At 44.3% G+C, this 19,073-nt stretch overlaps 3 protein-coding genes across 5 annotated transcripts; 1 reads left to right on the forward strand and 2 right to left on the reverse strand.

The window, feature by feature from the left end:
- Nucleotides 1-412: 412 nt before the first annotated feature.
- LOC139553468 (tribbles homolog 2-like) lies at nucleotides 413-4,378 on the reverse strand. Its single transcript, XM_071365811.1, has 3 exons — nucleotides 3,932-4,378; nucleotides 1,645-1,934; nucleotides 413-843 (listed from the first exon to the last, which is right to left on the reverse strand). The coding sequence occupies exons 1-3, from the start codon at nucleotides 4,166-4,168 to the stop codon at nucleotides 477-479; spliced, it is 894 nt and encodes a 297-aa protein (XP_071221912.1). The 5' UTR covers nucleotides 4,169-4,378; the 3' UTR covers nucleotides 413-476.
- A 228-nt stretch (nucleotides 4,379-4,606) lies between these two features.
- On the reverse strand, nucleotides 4,607-10,737 carry LOC139553469 (beta-soluble NSF attachment protein-like). Of its 2 annotated transcripts, XM_071365812.1 has the most exons (10): nucleotides 10,512-10,737; nucleotides 7,698-7,780; nucleotides 7,490-7,606; nucleotides 7,189-7,235; nucleotides 6,831-6,908; nucleotides 6,691-6,746; nucleotides 6,390-6,474; nucleotides 6,194-6,298; nucleotides 5,973-6,041; nucleotides 4,607-5,851 (listed from the first exon to the last, which is right to left on the reverse strand). In XM_071365812.1, the coding sequence occupies exons 1-10, from the start codon at nucleotides 10,607-10,609 to the stop codon at nucleotides 5,699-5,701; spliced, it is 891 nt and encodes a 296-aa protein (XP_071221913.1). In that variant the 5' UTR covers nucleotides 10,610-10,737; the 3' UTR covers nucleotides 4,607-5,698. The 2 variants fall into 2 exon arrangements, with proteins under 2 accessions (XP_071221913.1, XP_071221915.1); XM_071365814.1 differs by lacking the exons at nucleotides 7,189-7,235; nucleotides 7,698-7,780; nucleotides 10,512-10,737 and having other exon boundaries at nucleotides 7,490-7,597.
- A 113-nt stretch (nucleotides 10,738-10,850) lies between these two features.
- Nucleotides 10,851-19,030, forward strand: mcm8 (minichromosome maintenance 8 homologous recombination repair factor). 2 transcript variants are annotated; one of them, XM_071365809.1, is made up of 20 exons: nucleotides 10,899-11,219; nucleotides 12,357-12,493; nucleotides 12,685-12,765; nucleotides 13,018-13,100; nucleotides 13,205-13,354; nucleotides 13,426-13,526; nucleotides 13,600-13,798; nucleotides 13,902-13,987; nucleotides 14,177-14,325; nucleotides 14,409-14,483; nucleotides 14,585-14,720; nucleotides 14,818-14,848; nucleotides 14,955-15,095; nucleotides 15,168-15,309; nucleotides 15,399-15,594; nucleotides 15,680-15,893; nucleotides 15,967-16,176; nucleotides 16,288-16,364; nucleotides 17,256-17,445; nucleotides 17,547-19,030. In XM_071365809.1, exons 2-20 carry the CDS (start codon nucleotides 12,364-12,366, stop codon nucleotides 17,637-17,639), a joined length of 2,484 nt encoding a protein of 827 aa, XP_071221910.1. In that variant the 5' UTR covers nucleotides 10,899-11,219; nucleotides 12,357-12,363; the 3' UTR covers nucleotides 17,640-19,030. The 2 variants fall into 2 exon arrangements, 1 of the variants encoding a protein (XP_071221910.1); XR_011670659.1 differs by lacking the exon at nucleotides 17,547-19,030 and having other exon boundaries at nucleotides 10,851-11,219; nucleotides 16,255-16,364; nucleotides 17,256-17,327.
- The last annotated feature ends 43 nt before the right edge of the window (nucleotides 19,031-19,073 follow it).

Raw genomic sequence — 19,073 nt, forward strand, 5'->3', positions numbered from 1 at the left:
ACACAGGTGCTGTCCCGCGTAGATGGAAACAGAAAAGTCAGAGCCTCTTGCTTAAAACACCAGGGTAAATCCTCAGTGAAAATGCGCCATAAGTAGTGTAGTCAAACCTTAAGAAAAATATTCAGCTTTATATTGATATAATTCTCATGTGGCTCATGGAATAGAAGGCATTTTTATAATGTCAGTTAAGTTGATTGCAACTAATGGATAGGAAAGATTAAAATGGTAAAGCACGGAAATTCAAGAGCTGTAGGCTACTGTTGACGTTCATATCAAGAGCCACTGACTAAGTGCCTTTATCCAGTATATTCCAAACTCTTTGATTGAACTATAGGGTGAAATCTAATCTACAATATATACAATTATAATAATAGTGTTATTAAAATTGCATAAAAGAAAATGAAGAACACAATTATATACAAATGTCCTCCTTTATTGGTGTTGCTTTATATATTGTGTGTGTGTGTGTGTATGTGTCAGGTAGGTACAGTCTGATCTGGTGTATGTGCCTGTGTGTATGCCTGTGCATGTGTGGACAGCCAGGGGTGTGTGAGAAGCTCGGAGGCAGAGAGGCGGAGGTTGGGGTTAGAATGCAGGGCTGAGCGTATCAGACAGCGAGCCTGCGAGGTTAGTACGGCCCCCTCTTGGGTTAGTCCAGCCCCAACAGGGTAACAGCCCAATAGCAAGGCGTGGAGCATCACTCCCAGAGACCAGACATCTGTAGCCGGAGCACAGACCCACAAACTGCCAGAGACGTCCCCATGTCCTGGGCTGCAATAGGGGGAGGTGTTTCCTTCCTGCATTATGACTGCATCATCCAAGCTTTCCAGCATCAACAGGGTCCTGACACACACACACACACACACAAATGGGGCTCGACCAAAAATAATAAACTCAGTCGGGATCTCAACTAGAATACACAAGATGTAGAATACACAAGATGCAATTTCAAAATCGAGCAAAATTGGTTGCTCGATTTCAGTTTTTCTCGTGACGACACTGTCAGTGTCAGTCACTGACAGTAACTCAATTAGCCATGTCAGCTAACAATTTTTACATTGGTAAATTAGTCTAGCCAGCTATCTAAATGTGTATTAATCATGGCCGAATACAGGCACGCAGGGCATGTGCCGAGGGTCCCTGACCTCCAGGGGGACCCCATTGATTTAGTAAGTCACTCAGATATCAATAACATGGCATAAGTCATGGCAAAATGAGTAGAATTGCTGCCCCATGGCAAAATGTGTAGAATTGCAGGAAATTAACTTTAAAGGCCCAGTGCAGTCAAAAATGTGATTTCCCTGTATTTATATATATTTCCACACTATGAGGTTGGAATAATATTGTGAAAATTATGACAATGCCCTTTTAGCGCCTGAAATTTCAGCCTGTTTTGGTGGGATGGAGTTTTGGCCTGCCTGGTGAAATCAACAGGCGGTAAATTAGTTAATAGACCAATAAGAAAGAGAGTTCCAAACCTCTTTGCCAATAACAGCTAGTTTTCAGTTTTCCCCTCCTACTCAGACCACTCCCAAATAGTCCTAGCAAAATTATTGTTTGAGAAATTGTTCTTTGCTAAGAAGCTATTTGTCACGTATGCTCCCTCTCCGGCCTCTAGGTCATCAGGCTGCTCTGCACACACACCTCTCCTTGTTCTTGAAGACAAACTTGTTCAGCTTGAGGTCTCTGAGCACTAGTCCATTGTTATGGCAATGTGCCACAGCCGACACCAGCTGGCGGAACAGGTATCTGGCTGTGTCCTCTGGTAGCCGCCGGGCCTGGAGCATCACCCCTAGGTTCCCGTAGGAACGTGGGAAGAACAAGTAGGCATGGGCGTCCCCGACAACCACATCACGCATCTCAATTATGTTGGGGTGGGGGGGCAGGCAGTAGTACGAACACAGAACCTCCCGGTACCGAGAGACAGGAAGGACCTAGAACACAGGAAAACTGTTGAGAAGTCATAAAGATTCTACAATAGCCAATATTATAGGTGGAACAACTGGAATTCAGAAATACTTTTGAGGCCCTATGAAACCAATAAGACAACATCTGCATTGTGGTGTAACTGTGTTTGCACAGCCTACATACGAACACATGCCTACTGTACATGAGGGTCCTGTTTCTGTTGAGCATGTTGGCACTGCAGGAATAAAAGGAGATAATGTGGAAAGGCTGGAGTAAGGAGACAAAGAGAGAAGAGACTAGAAGATGGCGCCAACGATTGAAATGGAAAAGAGATAAGAGTAGGTGATTGAGCACCATCATGTTTTCATTTTTTTTAATATATATATATATATACAGTGAGGGAAAAAAGTATTTGATCCCCTGCTGATTTTGTACGTTTGCCCACTGACAAAGAAATGATCAGTCTATAATTTTAATGGTAGGTTTATTTGAACAGTGAGAGACAGAATATCAACAAAAAAATCCAGAAAAACGCATGTCAAAAATGTTATGAATTGATTTGCATTTTAATGAGGGAAATAAGTATTTGACCCCTCTGCAAAACATGACTTAGTACTTGGTGGCAAAACCCTTGTTGGCAATCACAGAGGTCAGACGTTTCTTGTAGTTGGCCACCAGGTTTGCACACATCTCAGGAGGGATTTTGTCCCACTCCTCTTTGCAGATCTTCTTCAAGTCATTAAGGTTTCGAGGCTGACGTTTGGCAACTCGAACCTTCAGCTCCCTCCACAGATTTTCTATGGGATTAAGGTCTGGAGACTGGCTAGGCCACTCCAGGACCTTAATGTGCTTCTTCTTGAGCCACTCCTTTGTTGCCTTGGCCGTGTGTTTTGGGTCATTGTCATGCTGGAATACCCATCCACGACCCATTTTCAATACCCTGGCTGAGGGAAGGAGGTTTTCACCCAAGATTTGACGGTACATGGCCCCGTCCATCGTCCCTTTGATGCGGTGAAGTTGTCCTGTCCCTTTAGCAGAAAAACACCCCCAAAGCATAATGTTTCCACCTCCATGTTTGACGGTGGGGATGGTTTCTTGGGGTCATAGGCAGCATTCCTCCTCCTCCAAACACGGCAAGTTGGGTTGATGCCAAAGAACTCCATTTTGGTCTCATCTGACCACAACACGTTCACCCAGTTGTCCTCTGAATCATTCAGATGTTCATTGGCAAACTTCAGACGGGCATGTATATGTGCTTTCTTGAGCAGGGGGACCTTGCGGGCGCTGCAGGATTTCAGTCCTTCACGGCATAGTGTGTTACCAATTGTTTTCTTGATGACTATGGTCCCAGCTGCCTTGAGATCATTGACAAGATCCTCCTGTGTAGTTCTGGGCTGATTCCTCACCGTTCTCATGATCATTGCAACTCCACGAGGTGAGATCTTGCATGGAGCCCCAGGCTGAGGGAGATTGACAGTTCTTTTGTGTTTCTTCCATTTGCGAATAATCACAGAAACTGTTGTCACCTTCTCACCAAGCTGCTTGGCGATGGTCTTGTAGCCCATTCCAGCCTTGTGTAGGTCTACAATCTTGTCCCTGACATCCTTGGAGAGCTCTTTGGTCTTGGCCATGGTGGAGAGTTTGGAATCTGATTGATTGATTGCTTCTGTGGACAGGTATCTTTTATACAGGTAAGAAACTGAGATTAGGAGCACTCCCTTTAAGAGTGTGCTCCTAATCTCCGTTCGTTACCTGTATGAAAGACACCTGGGAGCCAGAAATCTTTTTGATTGAGAAGGGGTCAAATACTTATTTCCCTCATTAAAATGCAAATCAATTTATAACATTTTTGACATGCATTTTTCTGGATATTTTTGTTGTTATTCTGTCTCTCACTGTTCAAATAAACCTACCATTAAAATTATAGACTGATAATTTCTTTGTCAGTGGGCAAACGTACAAAATCAGCAGGGGATCAAATACTTTTTTCCCTCACTGTATATATTTGTTTTAATCCACAGACCTTGCACACCAACTCCTCTCCGCTGTGAGCATTCGCAGCTCTGAGTACGTTTTCCTGCAGCGGATCATACAACAGGTAGTTCCCCACGTTGCGGGACGGGAGAGGAGGGCGGGACACACCTACGAGTTGGCTGCGTGATTCAAAAGGACCGCTCGAGAGACTGTCCGAAAGAGAGTTATAGCGATCTGGTGACTTACGGATGCTCTCAAGTGATCCTGACACTTCCTGAATGTCCATGTGATAAAATTATCTAAAAGTAACCTATATGAAATATATAAAGTTAAATATCTTCCGTGATTAATGGACAGGGTAGACAAAATAACAAACAACCAGAAACGAACTGCCAATAGAACGTTGCTGATAACAAATAACGCGTTTTTCTAAAAACAACATCGGAATGTCTGAAAAAATGACGAAGCTGCTGCTGTTTCATTGACAAGATGAGATGATACAGACTGAAGGAAATGTTTTGTTTGTAGTCCTACAGTCTGACAAACGTGCAAACAATTAGGAAAATCAGTGTTAGATATAATTGTTATTTAATTTCACGAAAATTCCCATCATTTTAAATGTATTACCTTTTTTTTTTACATTGATTTTGATTATAAAAAGATACAATATTCCCCCCTCTCGCTTTCCTTCACACAAGCACACACAGACACACCGCAGCAAATGCAAGTTTGTTGAAGTTTTATTTTTAGTAAATTTTTGCACAAACGTGTGGTAATTCATGAACATAGAGATATGTGTGATAACCTGTAGTTTGACTGCACACAACACTGAACACACACATCATTACCATGGCAACATGCTGAGAGGAATACACACACCACAGCAACACACACTACATTACAGACACTTTCCATAATCTCTGGCCTTAACCCTTAACCTTTGACCCTTAACACATGTGTAGATCTGAGAGGATTGGATATGTGTGTGCTTATACCTATCCAATCTTTTCAGATCATAAGTGTCTAGCGGGTTTGGGGAAGTGTCTAGGGGTGGAAAACATATCTAAGGGGACCATAGAAATTGAATGAATAGAACAGGATGTCCCTTTGGTTGTTTCTCTCACTCACTCACACACACACACACACACACACAAAACAAGAACAAAAACAACAAAACAACCACAACCAGCACTGTCACAGATATATTGGCTTCAATGTGATACATTGTGTGCGTGCCACACACACACACTCCACCTTTTCACACACTATCTGTACAGCCCTACACTTTAAAACATGAACGTACAGGGCCCAAACAAGGGAAGATATTCAGTGGAGAGGTTAGGAAGGTTAAGTGTGCCATGCACTGTAAAAGGCTTACTGTTTCAACTTAAAAACATGAGTGTAAGTGTACCCCACTGACCTAAAATATAAAGTTGTATGAACTTGTATACTATAATGTATCTAATCATTTGTTCCCTGGTTTTGTCAACTCAACTTGATAAGTTGACGTAACTTTACATCAGCTGGGTAACTCCTATTTTAAGTTGAAACAGCTAACGTTTTTGACAGGAGTTTGAGGTTAAGGTATGGTAAGACACGATAGACTACAGGAGCCATGGACTTATTTACACTGAACACATCAAATGCATAGAGACCTGTCTCCATTCACACCACTGCCCTAACCCTATATCTCTCCCTCCCTCATCTCTCCTTCTGTCTCTGTCCATCCTCTCTCTCCATCATCTCTCTACCTAGCCATCTTTTTCTCTATCCCTCCCTCCTTGTATCCTCCCCCAACCCACCCCTCTATCTCTCTTTATTTGAGATCTCCAGCATCTCCCTGGATGGTCTTCTTGATACGGAGCAGCATGGTGGTGAGCCATTGGTCCAGACGAGAGATGGAGTCAAACTCTTTAACAGCTTCAGTAAACGCCTCACAGTTCTGCTCCTCATGGGCATCCAGCAACTTCTACAGAGAGACAGAGAGGGGGAGATGGGTGTGGGCTCGTGAAGAAGGAAGCTATGCTGTTAAACGAGCAGCGTGAAGTCTTTTACACACACGCACACACAAAGGCGCTCATTGTGTCTACCTTCAGCAGCTTGCACTCTCTGGAGTCTGCGAAAGCAGGAAACATCTCCTCGTACTTCTCTATGGCCAGCTATAAAAAACACAAAACGCACACACAATCACTAATAATTGACAGGTACTCCCTCGGTTCAGTTGGAATAATATGAAGAATGTGTCTACTCCGTGTGTCTTGCTTCAAAACAAGAAAACAACTACCACTAATAATAATGATAATAATAATACCTTTGCATTGAGTTCATCCACTATGAAGTGACAGAGGGAGGCTTTAAAGAAGTACTCTTTGGCATTATACTTCAGCAGGGGGTTGTCCATGGTATTGGTGGCCACCTGACACACACACACCATTACATCACTGTGACATCCCTCAGAGAGAACCGATCATCACATTTCAGGGTTATAAAATGCAGGCAAAACACACCTGCTCGTAGATCTCAATGGCTTTCGGATACTGCTCCAGCTGAGCACTGTAGTGGCCCACCTTCAGCAGACACTTGTTAGCAGAACTGAGAGAGAGGAGAGAGACAGCGAGAGAAGGAAGGAACAGTACAGGTCCCAGCATAGAGACCTGGGGAACCCCTCATGACAACTCCCCCTGAACCCTAATTTCTATTATAGAAAGTACTTGAGTAGTATAATACAATAGCATTTGAGTAATAGTAGAGGGTAGCATAACTGAATGGTATAGTATTAATTTATACTAAACATCACAGGAGACTCACCTGTTGGACTCCTCCCCTTTATAATAATCGGCTGCCTGCTCATAGTGGGCGATCGCCTGGGCAACGAGACACACACATAAAGTATTGTTCATATGGAGTTCTGTGTGTGTGTGTGCACGCGTTTTGTGTGTGTTCCGTACCTTCTCTATGTCCACCAGCTCAGACTCATACACCTCTGCGATGGTGATGTGATGTTTGGCTGCAATAGTAAACCTACCCTGTAATACACATGTGGATTATTAGGACAGAGATGGAGAATAACATGTCGATTGCAACAACGCTGATACAGAATCACTAGAATATACAGTACATACTGTATCAGCCTTCATATCGGGCGGTCTCAGCCGATGATGGCTAGAAAACATAGCCCCCTTCACACACAGTACATGCACAATTGCACATAGAAACGGGTGAAGCAGGTTCAAGATGAAAGTGGTATGGTTAGAGGTCACAGGTTAGGGATTAGAGATCAGGGCTCAAGGGTTAGACTAGGCTTACCATGTCAGTGTAAATATCGATGGCTGCATTTAGACAGTTGATAGCCTCTACAAGGAAGAGGAGGAAAGGGAGGAGTGAAAGAGGGGAGAGAGAAAGAGAAAAGGGGGCAGGGATATATATGAAGGGAGCAGAGAGTAAGAGAGGTTAGGTTTTCCCACCAGAGAGGGTCAGAGAGAGACCAAAGCATACTTTACCTACTATTAGGGACAAATATCAAAGGGGAGGGTCCCAGATGTCAGGGAGGCTTTGCCCTCTAGTCTAGTATGTTTTGGAGTGAGTGGGTGTGGGTACGTGTTCCTACCTTGAGGGTCAGCCTTCTTGTAAGCGTTCCCTGCGTCGACGAAGCTGGTGGCTGAGTCCAGTTTGTTCTGCAGCTGCATGTGGAGCCGGGCCCCCTGGCAGAACGCATTACCAGCAGCTACACACACACACACACACACACACAAACATAATTATCATGTCTATGGAACATCTATAGTATTTCAGCAGTGTGTGTGTGTGAGGCCCACCAGTCCAGTTCTTGGCCATCTTGAACATGTTGGCTGCTCTGGCGTACATCTCACATGCATCTTCTACTTTGTGGTGACTCCCCCTGAAATACACACACACACACACACACACACACAAACACACACACACACACACACACACACACACGGTTAAAAACTGGCAGGTATATGAGCTATAGACCTGGACATCTTCAGACAATGTGTGTTTGTGTTTACTGGGTCTCATTCAGGAGGATACAAACTGAACGTTGTCTACTAAAGAAAATCTCATGAATAGAGCTGGCCTACTACATGTCAGAGAGCCATGTCTGTTCTACAGAATAGGCCAATATGGAAGTCCAGAGAGGACATACTGTATGAATAAAACAATTATTATCTTGTTATCTAAAGATCACAACTTATTTATCTCATGATCATTACAGTACATAACAAACAGTGTTTTGTCAAGATCACAAGATTATTTTCTTGTGATCATGACATAACAAAAGTTGTTTTGTTGAAATCACGAGATAATCAAAAGTACCATTGATCATCCATTAATTTGTTCAGATGCACGACAACAACCTCATCAAGGACCCCTGTGGCTGCATTGATCGCAGTGCTCTCGTGGGGCATTAAAGCCCTGAACGATGCCTACCAGGCTGCATGCCGCACCCAAGACCACAGGCAATCGCATGCATTTGGCTAGTTTTGTGAGCTAGCTAGCTAGATAACAAGCTAGCTTGCGATCTATGCTGTTTGTTAGCTTCCATAACTGTTATTTAATTATATGAGACACTTCATGTTTTGTGTATAATATTTAAATTTGCAGTGTGTAAGCTCCATTCCTGACAGGCTGATCAGATACAATTTCAGCCTCAGAGGATGTTGCCTTGTAGGCTGTTTCATAGGCAAGGCTCGTTTCATGCAGATTAGCTGTCAAAGTGCTTTATAGGCTGATGCATATCATCTAGAGTGGGTGTGCTCTATTACTGGCAGGCTGATTAGATTCAATAGCAGCTTCATATGTAAGGCTCATTTTATGAGCCTCTGAGGATGCTATTGAATCTGTTCAGCCTGCCAGGAATAGAGTGCAACACACAGCCTTGGAGACAGTGCTGCCGTCAGACATCATTCAGGGCTTAAATGCCCCATGTGCTTTTAGCTCAAGGCAAGGAACATTTAGCTTGCTAACATTCTAACTTAGTGTAGCAATCAATAAAAAAACGTATGCTCTGATCCACCACGGGCTCTTCCACCTCAGCCATACTGTCAATCCATCATCAATACGTTCACACTCCTATTTCTAGAGTGTATCTTGTGATCTCAACAAAACAACTTTTGTTATGTTGTGACCATGAGAAAATGATATCTTGATCTCGACAAAACAACTTTTGTTATGTCGTGATCATGAGATACACTACATGACCAGAAGTATGTGGACACCTGCTCGTCGAACATCTCATTACAAAATCATGGGCATTAATATGGAGTTGGTCCCACCTTAACTGCTATAATAGCCTCCGCTCCTCTGGGAAGGCTTTCCACCAAATGGTGGAACATTGCTGCGGGGACTTGATTCCATTAAGCCACAAGAGTATTAGTGAGGTCGGCACTGATGTTGGGCGATTAGGCCTGGCTCGCAGTTGGCGTTCCAATTCATCCCAAATGTGTTCAATAGGGTTGAGCTCAGGGCTCTGTGCAGACCAGTCAAGTTCTTCCACAACAGTCAGGTTCTTCCACACCGATCTTGACAAACCATTTCTGTATGGTTTGTCAGACTGCCAGATGGTGAAGCGTGATTAATCAATCTAGAGAACGTGTTTCCACTGCTCCAAAGTCCAATGGCAGTGAGCTTTACACCACTCCAGCAGACTCTTGGCATTGTGCATGGTGATCTTAGGCTTGTTTGCGGCTGCTTGGCCATGGAAACCCATTTCATGAAGCTTCAGACGAACAGTTCTTGTGCTGACGTTGCTTCCAGAAGCTGGTTGGAACTCGGTAGTGAGTGTTGCAACCGAGAACGGACGATTTTTGCATGCTATGCGCTTCAGCACTTGGAGGTCCTGTTCTGTGAGCTTGTGTGGCCTACCACTTCGCGGCTGAGCTGTTGTTGCTCCTAGACGTTTCCACTTCACAATAACAGCACTTACAGTTGACCGGGGAAGCTCTACCAGGGAAGAAATTTGACAACTGTCTTTTTGGAAAGGTGGTATGCTATGACGGTGCCATGTTGAAAGTCACTGAGCCCTTCAGTACGGGCCATTCTACTGACAATGTTTGTCTATGGAGATTGCAGGGCTGCGTGCTCGATTTTATACACCTGTCAGAAACGGGTGTGGCTGAAATAGCCGAATCCACTAATTTGAAGGGGTGTTCACATACTTTTGGTGATGTAGTGTAAATAAGTTGTGATCTCGACATAACGAAGGAATTTATTTATTTATTCATACAGTATGTCCTTTCTGGACTTCCGTACCTATATAATAGGCCATTACCCTTTCATATGTAATGAGCAACGATATCCTGGTGGTTAAACAGTAAATGTTGACAATTTGCAGTCAGATGACCGGAACACTGCAGATCTTCTCCCCAAGGCAGAGGCCTGACTGACTGCGACAAACAGGCCCGACATTCTCCCCCTCACTACTGCATAATGATACTTTTAAAACATTTACATTATTGTAGGCCTAATCATCATACAGCTACATCACCAATACACTCGCGATTTCTTTGTCCAATGTCATGCAACGCATCGACCCTTCCCCCCTCCGTGATGAATTACTGAATCAGCGCTCGTGTACTGACTTGAACAAGGAAACCAGTGCATCTCACCCGAACATCCCCCCCAGGAATGAGCCGGAGGATTTGACCTTCTTGTCGGCTTCAGCCATCAGCTGCATCGCCTCCTTCTCTTTCCCGGAGGTATCCATCGCTGTTTGGGCTGTGTGTGTGTCGTCGACAAGGTAAAAACAAATATTCCGGAGAATCCGTTTAGCTGGGAATGGATGCTGAGAGGTGGTGCTGATGAGAGAGAATCTTCCTCGGTAGTGTGACTATTTATTCTGATTTCCTCAAAGTCTTGGTGCATCACCACCACCTAGCGAGCTGGAGAAAATTGAAAGTTTTAATCCAGTACGCTTTTTTCCGTACGAATCATACTGCATTTATATTTTCTGCTAGCTCCTATAACAAGTATGTTATATAGCTATTCATACAAGACTTAAAACAAAACTATGATTAGTATTTGTTTATGCTGTTGGTATGGTCTTCCGCTGCAAAGAAGCGGAAGTTGCCTCGAAATTGCGCCAAAGCTAAAGAAAAATAAACAGAACCATCATCAACTGAATAGAAGCTGTCGTTTTTTAACTAGCTAACTGTTAGCCAAATATATGGTTTATATTTATATATCTGCTATAACGTTAGCTAGTTAAGAATATAATTGCACATTTAGCTTATGAAAGAAGCGTAACCAAAGAGTATCTATTATCCTGTAAAGTTTGTCTTTAGAAGTGACGTTTGCATCCCAGCTAAGCAACTCGAGTGAGTAGAAACATTTGTCTCCACGATTGTAGCTAACTAATTTAGCTATTCTAGTAGCAGGTGAGGTAGCTGAAGATAGTTAAGCTAGGTGGTAACTTTTCACCATACATTGTGAGTTAGCTAGCTCAGGTGACCTAAGTTAGCTGTCGTTCACACCCAACATAACAGCGAACGTTAGCTATTGAATTGACTGTTAATTGCGTCATATTCCTCTATTAAACGAGTTATGTTAGCGAGGTTAATCTTCTCTTCTCCTGAATTATGGCGGTCCGCGGAGCATCCATTGGCTTTTCTTCCTAATTTGAACTTTTTCCTTCGGCTATTTGCACTGCCTCTGCATAGGAGACCTGGTGGACAGCTCGGATTCTTGCTACTTCGACCTTCTTCACCCTTACAGTGAACTCAGGAACGTGATTCCACTGACTCTTCCACAACATACCGTATTTATTCCTTCTGCACACACTTGCCATTGGCCAAACATGACATTTTACATTATGACACTACAACGGTCTGTTCACATAAGCTCTCACTACTTATCTCATATACCCCAGCTTTACATGTCAGAAGAGATTCTTCATCAAATAACAATAGCACCGATAGGCTTTCCTCTGTCCTTCCATTCACCATACGGTTCATTCGACTTGCCCCCACTACTCCTGGTACCATTCTGCTTTTAGTTTTTCATCCTCAATTTCCACCGCAACGCCAGAGATGACACGTTTTACCGGTGCCCAGATCAGAAAATTACAACTTTCTACTAAATACTCAGATAATTCCCCAAGACACAATGCACTTTCATTTTGTTCTTCTAACATGCAATAAATCAACACAATACCACTCCGGGTCACTTTCCCAGTGTGTCCTCCACCATCTCGTTGACCGCAGATGGATCTACCAAAAACACATCCTTCTCCATGAAACACTCCATCAAGGAACGAGGCATTATTAGAGCGAGGACTATCTTCATTAGCAACTTTAGCCTGTTTTGCTCCATTCTCCAATGTTAGTTTTTCACAAATGTTCAGGATGTTAGGATGCCTTCAGAATGAGCTATCCCTATTCATCCCCAAACACCTGAACCTCTCTTTCTCTACAATCTCTCTATATTTCTCTATGTTATCCCTCTCTCATTTCTAGGTGTAAGATGAGTGGAGAGGGTTCTGCTCACAGCTCCTGCAGAGGACGGCAGAGGGGAGGGGGATGGAGGGGAGGAGGAGGGGGATGGAGGGGAAGACCATGGAGAGGAAACTCACGCCCCCCCAGTGCTCAAAGAGGTTTGGGTCAGACACACACACCACACAGTTAGCCTGGTTAGAGGTAAGGGACAGTTAGAGGTAAGACTAGCCCCTTACTAGCCTCTAAATATTCCTTAACTTCTCAATGATTTCCAACCCCTTGGTTTTGGGACAACACTGACTCCATTGTGTAGGCTTCAGTATCTCTTTCTCTTGCTGTCTCTTTCTAGGCTCCTCTCAGTCCCGTGTGTCTCAGACCACTCTGGACAGACTCTCTCCCTATAAAGGCTGGGCCCTCTACTTCACTGAAGGTAGGTGTGTATCAGTGGAGGCTACTGAGGGGAGAACGGCTCATAATAATGGAGTAAATGGAATGGCATCAAACACATGGAAGTGATGTGTTTGATGTATTTGATACCGTTCCACCTATTCTGCCCCAGCCATTACCACGAGCCCGTCCTCCTCAATTAAGGTGCCGCAGACCTCCTGTTGTGTGTTTGTATTTTAATGTGTGTGTGTATTGTCTATATACCAATTTTGTTGTGTGTGTTTCCTGTATGAAGGTTTCATAGAGAGTTCTCCGTATGTGGAGAAGATCAAAGTGTTTGAACAGTACTTCACCTCACAGATACACCTCTATGACAAAGTAAGATGGGGAAAAAAATAGATTTCTGCACATTGTTTTAACCTCTAAAAATAGTAGCCTTTAGTGAGTGGGCAAGCTTCATTTGTGTGTGTGTGTGTGTCTAGGATGACATTGAGCGTCAGGGCAGTGTGTTGGTGGACTATAAGGCTCTTGTTGAGGATAAGAAGGTGTGTATGGCTCTGCCGGACCTGTCCAATCAGCTGAGAGAACAACCAGAGACCACTCTCAACTGTCTGGGCCTCGCCATACACCAGGTACATATACACACACGCTTCACTGAAGGTAGTTGTGTCTATGTATTTTAATGTGTGTGTGTGTGTGTCAGGTTTTGACGATGGACTTGGAGAGACACGCTGCAGAGTTACAGGGGGAAGGGCTTCCTGGGGGAGCCACACCCATCATTAACATACCCCACATCAGCGCCAGGTAAAACACGCACACTCTCTCACGGTCTCTCTCTGACTCAGTTTCAGGTTGTATAACTGTGTGTTTGTTTCAGGTTGTATAACTATGAGCCATTGACAGCCCTGAGGACGCTGCGTGCGAGTGTGTTTGGTCGGTTGGTGTGTGTGAGGGGGACCGTGGTACGTGTCAGCAACATCAGACCACTCTGCACAAGCTTGGCTTTCACCTGCTCCGGCTGCTCACACACACACACACTCACCCTGCCACACGGCAAGTTCACCACGCCCACCAAGGTACAACACATACACTCACCTTGCCACAGAGCACTTTCACTACAACCTACATTGGATTGAACCACAGGCTGTGTGTGTGCTGATTGTGCATGTGTTTCTTCAGTGTGTGCAGCCACAGTGTCGCAGTCGTTCCTTCGTCCCCAACAGGAGCTCCCCTCTCACCCTCACTGTGGACTGGCAGAATATCAAGTAACTACACTATTATTTATAATGCTTATACATACCTATCCAATCTTCGTAGATCTCCATACGTTTCTAGGGTGTATGGGCTAGGGGTCTGTGTCTAGGGTGTATGGGCTAGGTAGGGGTCAGTGACTAGGGGGAAAGTGTTTAGGGGACTGAAGCTGTGTATGCAAACTATTTCCCATGGTGCCCCAGGGTCCAGGAGCTGATTGGAGGAGAGCAGAGGGAGGCAGGGCGGATCCCTCGGACGGTGGAATGTCACCTGACCTCTGACCTCTGTGACAGTGCGGTCCCTGGAGACACCGTTACTATTACTGGAACAGTCCGAGTCAGCCAAGACGACGGTATTCACTCACACACACACACAGTTGTTAACTTCACTGGCACTTTCTGAGTAATTGATGAGGTGTGTGTGTGGTGTGTGTAGGCGGCAGCAGGGGGAAGAAGGATAAGTGTATGTTCCTGCTCTACATTGAGGCCAACTCCGTCAGCAACTCTAAAGGTAGCTGTAGGTCTGTTATTGTGTAGTTGTCACTCATTTTATTGGGAGGCCAAACAATGAAGTGTTTTCAAATTGTGTGGACAATCAAGTTTCTTCTTAAGGTCAGAAAGTGAAGGAGGCTGGAGGTCAGGGGTCATCTGGAGGTGAAAGGTCATCGGGGATAGAGTTCTCTTTGAAGGAGCTGTACGCCATCCAGGAAATACACAGCCAACCTGATCTACTGAAGCTCATCGTACAGTAAGACACGCACACATGGAATATTACTGTGACACTACTGTACTAATATAGTGCTTTTGTTATATATTGTGAGTGACTGATATGATTTGTATTCCAGCTCCTTGTGTCCAGCCATCTACGGCCACCTGGTGAGTAAGCCTAGTTTCCATTGGTCATGTTGTTTCAGGTAAGCTGTGGCCATGTTTCAAAGAAAGTGTTTGTTTAAAAAGAAATGTGTGTTTTGTTTGTGTGTAGCTAGTAAAAGCAGGCCTGTCCTTAGCGTTGTTTGGAGGCAGTCAGAAGCATGCTGATGATAAGAACAGGATCCCCATCAGAGGAGACCCTCATATACTGGTGGTGGGAGACCCTGGCCTGGGGAAGAGTCAGATGCTACAGGTAACATGCACACACACTTACGAACACGCCAACCTCAAACTCACCGTTGTAACTGTGTGTGTGTGTGTGTAGGCGGTGTGTAATGTGGCTCCCAGGGGGATCTATGTGTGTGGTAACACTACCAGTACGTCAGGGCTGACCGTCACTCTGTCCAGAGACGCCGGCTCTGGAGACTACGCACTGGAGGCTGGAGCTCTGGTACTAGGAGACCAAGGTAGGGGTGTGTGTGCGCTTACATCCCAACTATCATCATCCCAACTGTCATCATCCAACCTATCTGTGCCATTTGTGTGTTTGTGTCAGGGCTGTGCTGTATAGATGAGTTTGATAAGCTGGGCCATCAGCAACAAGCGTTACTAGAGGCCATGGAGCAGCAGACCATCAGTCTGGCTAAGGCTGGTCTGGTGTGTTCCCTACCTGCTAGGACCTCTGTTATCGCTGCTGCTAACCCTGCTGGAGGACACTACAACAGGGCCAAGACGGTTTCCGAAAACCTCAAGTAGACTCACACATTTTCACCTTTCATTTTTAGCTAATGCTAAACTGTAGGTACAAGTTGACTTATTTTGTGTATGTGTGTGTAGGATGGGCAGTGCCCTCCTGTCGAGATTTGACGTGGTCTTCCTCCTATTGGATGTTCCTGATGAGTCGCATGACCGCCGGCTGTCGGAACATGTCATGGCCGTCAGGTCAGGGAAGGGAGGGGCTTCAGGTGCCGTGGTTACACGAGGAGACGACCATCAATCACAGAGCTCGCTGCTGGAGCCCTCCGACACACCTCTTTCTGACCGGCTGCAGGTACCCACACACAAATACCAAAGTACAATACCAAAATATATGGAATTTCTGACATTGAGTCTGTCTCTGTTAGGTGTGTCCAGGGGAGTGTGTAGACCCCATCCCCCACTCTCTGCTGAGAAAATATGTTGGTTATGCCCGTCGCTACGTTCATCCCTCGCTCTCTACCGCCGCTGCCCAGACGCTCCAGGACTTCTACCTCTCCCTACGCTCACACACACACCCCGTCGACAGCACACCCATCACCACACGCCAGCTGGAGTCCCTCATCCGCCTCACAGAGGTAGTCAAACACACTCACTCAAATACACACATGGAATTTGATCATAACACATCCTAAAGTCTCTAACATGTCACACAGAGCTGAGCCTGTGCCCTGACTATGTGTGTGTAGGCACGGGCGAAGCTGGAGCTCAGAGAGACAGCCACCAAGAGTGACGCTGAAGACGTTGTGGAGATCATGAAACACAGGTAACACACTATCCCACATACATTCCCCTACGTATTTATTTGGACAGTGAAGCTAAAACATTTAATTTGCCTCTACTCAAGCAGTTTGGATTTGAAATCAAATGTTTTAGGTGGTGAGTACAGAATATATTTTTATTTGAGGGTATTTCCATACATATCTGTTTTACCGTTTAGAAATGAATGTACTATATGTATCTAGTCCATTTTGAAGGTGTCAGATGTATTTGGACAAATTCACTTTTGGGGTACATAATGTACTGTCACTTATTGTAAATTAGAACAGAATGTTTCTAAACACTTCTACATGAATATGGATGTTACCATGATCACAGATAGTATTGAAAGAATCATGAATAATGATGGGTCAGTTCGTTACAGATGCACAGAGATCATGCCCCCAAAACATGGAGGTTAGCATTTTTTGGGAGGTAGGATATTTATACCTCGAAAGATTTCTCATTATTATTCATGATTATCCGTAATCCATGGTAGCATCCACATTTATGTAGAAGTGTTCAGAAACATATTCTTATTTACAATAAAAGTGACTCCAAAATGACACAATCCATTATTTACCATTAATTTATAATGGGCACAACATAATCTGAAATGCAAGCAAAACAAACTGCAAATGCATTCAACAAGTTTGTAGTCATTGCATGCTAGGAATATGGGACCAAATACAAAACGTTTGACTAAATTGACTACACTATAAGTGAATTTGTCCAAATACTTATGATACTTTCAAATGGGGGAGGACTAGATAAAGTGTTTTCATTTCTGAACGGTAAAACAGATTTATAAAAAATACCCTCAAATAAAAGGGACAATTCTGTGGGGGGACATTCTGGTGTGTGTGTGAATGTGTATATTGTCTGGTGTGTGTGTCAGTCTGGCAGATACCTTCTCTGATGGTAGTGGAGGTCTGGACTTTGAGCGGTCAGTACTGGGTGTTGGGATGAGTCAGCGTTCGGCTGCCAAGAGATTTATCACTGCGCTCAACACACACGCTCAGCGCACACACACCATGTTGTACGACCTCACACAGCTACGCAGCCTGGCCAAGGACCTCAACATACAGGTAACACCCACACACACCCCTGTTTGTTGCTTTCGATCTTACGGCTGCTGTTATGTTGCAGGTCGTGGAATTCAAAAGATTGTGTGTGTGTGTTGATTCAGGTTGCTGACTTTGAAGGTTTCATCAGTTCTCTGAATGAACAGGGCTACCTGCTGAAGAAAGGACACAGACAGTACCAGCTACAGACTATATAACACACAAACATCATTTAAAGACCTGCTGTTACTTAACGCAATACACGCTTTGTAAAGAATTGGTTGTTTATCAGTGAATTCTTCCAATACTGAGATGTATATCTATACAGTACCTGTCAAAAGTTTGGACACCTACTCATTCCAGGGTCTTTATTTATTTTAACTATTTTCTACATTGTAGAATAATAGTGAAGATGACATCAAAATGATGAAATAACAAATATGGAAACCTGTAGTAACCAATAAAGTGTTAAATCAAAATATATTTAAGATTCTTCAGTAGCCACCCTTTGCCTTGCACACTTTTGGCATTCTCACCAGCTTCACCTGGAATACCTTTCCAACAGTCTTGAAGAAGTTTCCACATATGCTGAGCACTTGTTGGCTGCTTCTCCTTCACTCTGCTGTCCAACTCATCCCAAACCATCTCAATTGGGTTGAGGTCGGGTGATTGTGGAGGCCAGGTCATCTGATGCAGCACTCCATCACTCTCCTTCTTGGTCAAATAGCCCTTGAAATTTCTGAGGCTGGTAACTCCAGTGAACGTCTCCCCTGCAGGTAACTCTGGGTCTTCCTTTCCTGTGGTGGTCCTCGTGAGAGTTTTTGCGACTGCACTTGAAACTTTCAAAGTTCTTAATTCTCCAGATTGCCTCCCGGGTGGCGCAGCGGTCTAGGGCACTGCATCGCAGCGCTAGCTGTGACACCAGAGACTCTGGGTTCGCACCCAGGCTCTGTCGCAGCCGACCGCGACCGGGAGGTTTGTGGGGCGACGCACAATTGGCATAGCGTCGTCCGGGTTAGGGAGGGTTTGGCCGGTAGGGATATCCTTGTCTCATCGCGCACCAGCGACTCCTGTGGCGGGCCGGGCGCAGTGCACTAACCAAGGTCGCCAGGTGCACAGTGTTTCCTCCGACACATTGGTGCGGCTGGCTTCCGGGTTGGATGCGCGCTGTGTTAAGAAGCAGTGCGGCTTGGTTGGGTTGTGTTTCGGAGGACGCATGGCTTTCGACCTTCGTCTCTCCTGAGCCCGTACGGGATGAGACAAGATAGTAACTACTAACAATTGGATACCATGAAATTGTGGAGAAAAAGGGGGTAAAATAAATAAATAAAAGTACTATTAGGCCCATTATTATTATTATTTTTTTTTTAAGAAAAAATAAATTCTCCAGATTGACTGACGCACCTTGAGTAGGTGTCAACTTTTGACTGGTACTGTATATTAATACATAACGGTTTAATACATTAATAATGAATCTGTTTGAATATGAATTCCTGACCAATGTTAATGTATTTTGCATATTTTGACTATATTTGTATTATGGAAATCTTATAATTTGACTGCATTGGGGAAGAATGTGATAAAATAAATAAGCTAGAAATATTATGAACATTTTAATAAAGTAAATGTTGAAAATATTAGGAACAACAGGG

This window comes from Salvelinus alpinus, chromosome 25 (assembly GCF_045679555.1).
Source record: "Salvelinus alpinus chromosome 25, SLU_Salpinus.1, whole genome shotgun sequence".
NCBI classification, from domain to species: domain Eukaryota; kingdom Metazoa; phylum Chordata; class Actinopteri; order Salmoniformes; family Salmonidae; genus Salvelinus; species Salvelinus alpinus.

Coding starts and splice junctions, on each gene's coding strand:
- LOC139553469 (XM_071365812.1), bottom strand. CDS start 10,609: ATGGATACCTCCGGGAAAGAGAAGGAGGCGATGCAGCTGATGGCTGAA. Junction 6,909..7,188: donor TCGATATTTACACTGACATG/GTAAGCCTAGTC, acceptor TGTGTATTACAG/GGTAGGTTTACTATTGCAGC. Junction 5,852..5,972: donor GAGAGTGCAAGCTGCTGAAG/GTAGACACAATG, acceptor GTCTCTCTGTAG/AAGTTGCTGGATGCCCATGA.
- mcm8 (XM_071365809.1), top strand. CDS start 12,364: ATGAGTGGAGAGGGTTCTGCTCACAGCTCCTGCAGAGGACGGCAGAGG. Junction 13,527..13,599: donor ATACCCCACATCAGCGCCAG/GTAAAACACGCA, acceptor TGTTTGTTTCAG/GTTGTATAACTATGAGCCAT. Junction 15,595..15,679: donor ACGGTTTCCGAAAACCTCAA/GTAGACTCACAC, acceptor ATGTGTGTGTAG/GATGGGCAGTGCCCTCCTGT.
- LOC139553468 (XM_071365811.1), bottom strand. CDS start 4,168: ATGGACATTCAGGAAGTGTCAGGATCACTTGAGAGCATCCGTAAGTCA. Junction 1,935..3,931: donor GAGAGGAGTTGGTGTGCAAG/GTCTGTGGATTA, acceptor CCTGTGTTCTAG/GTCCTTCCTGTCTCTCGGTA. Junction 844..1,644: donor GTCTTCAAGAACAAGGAGAG/GTGTGTGTGCAG, acceptor TGTGTGTGTCAG/GACCCTGTTGATGCTGGAAA.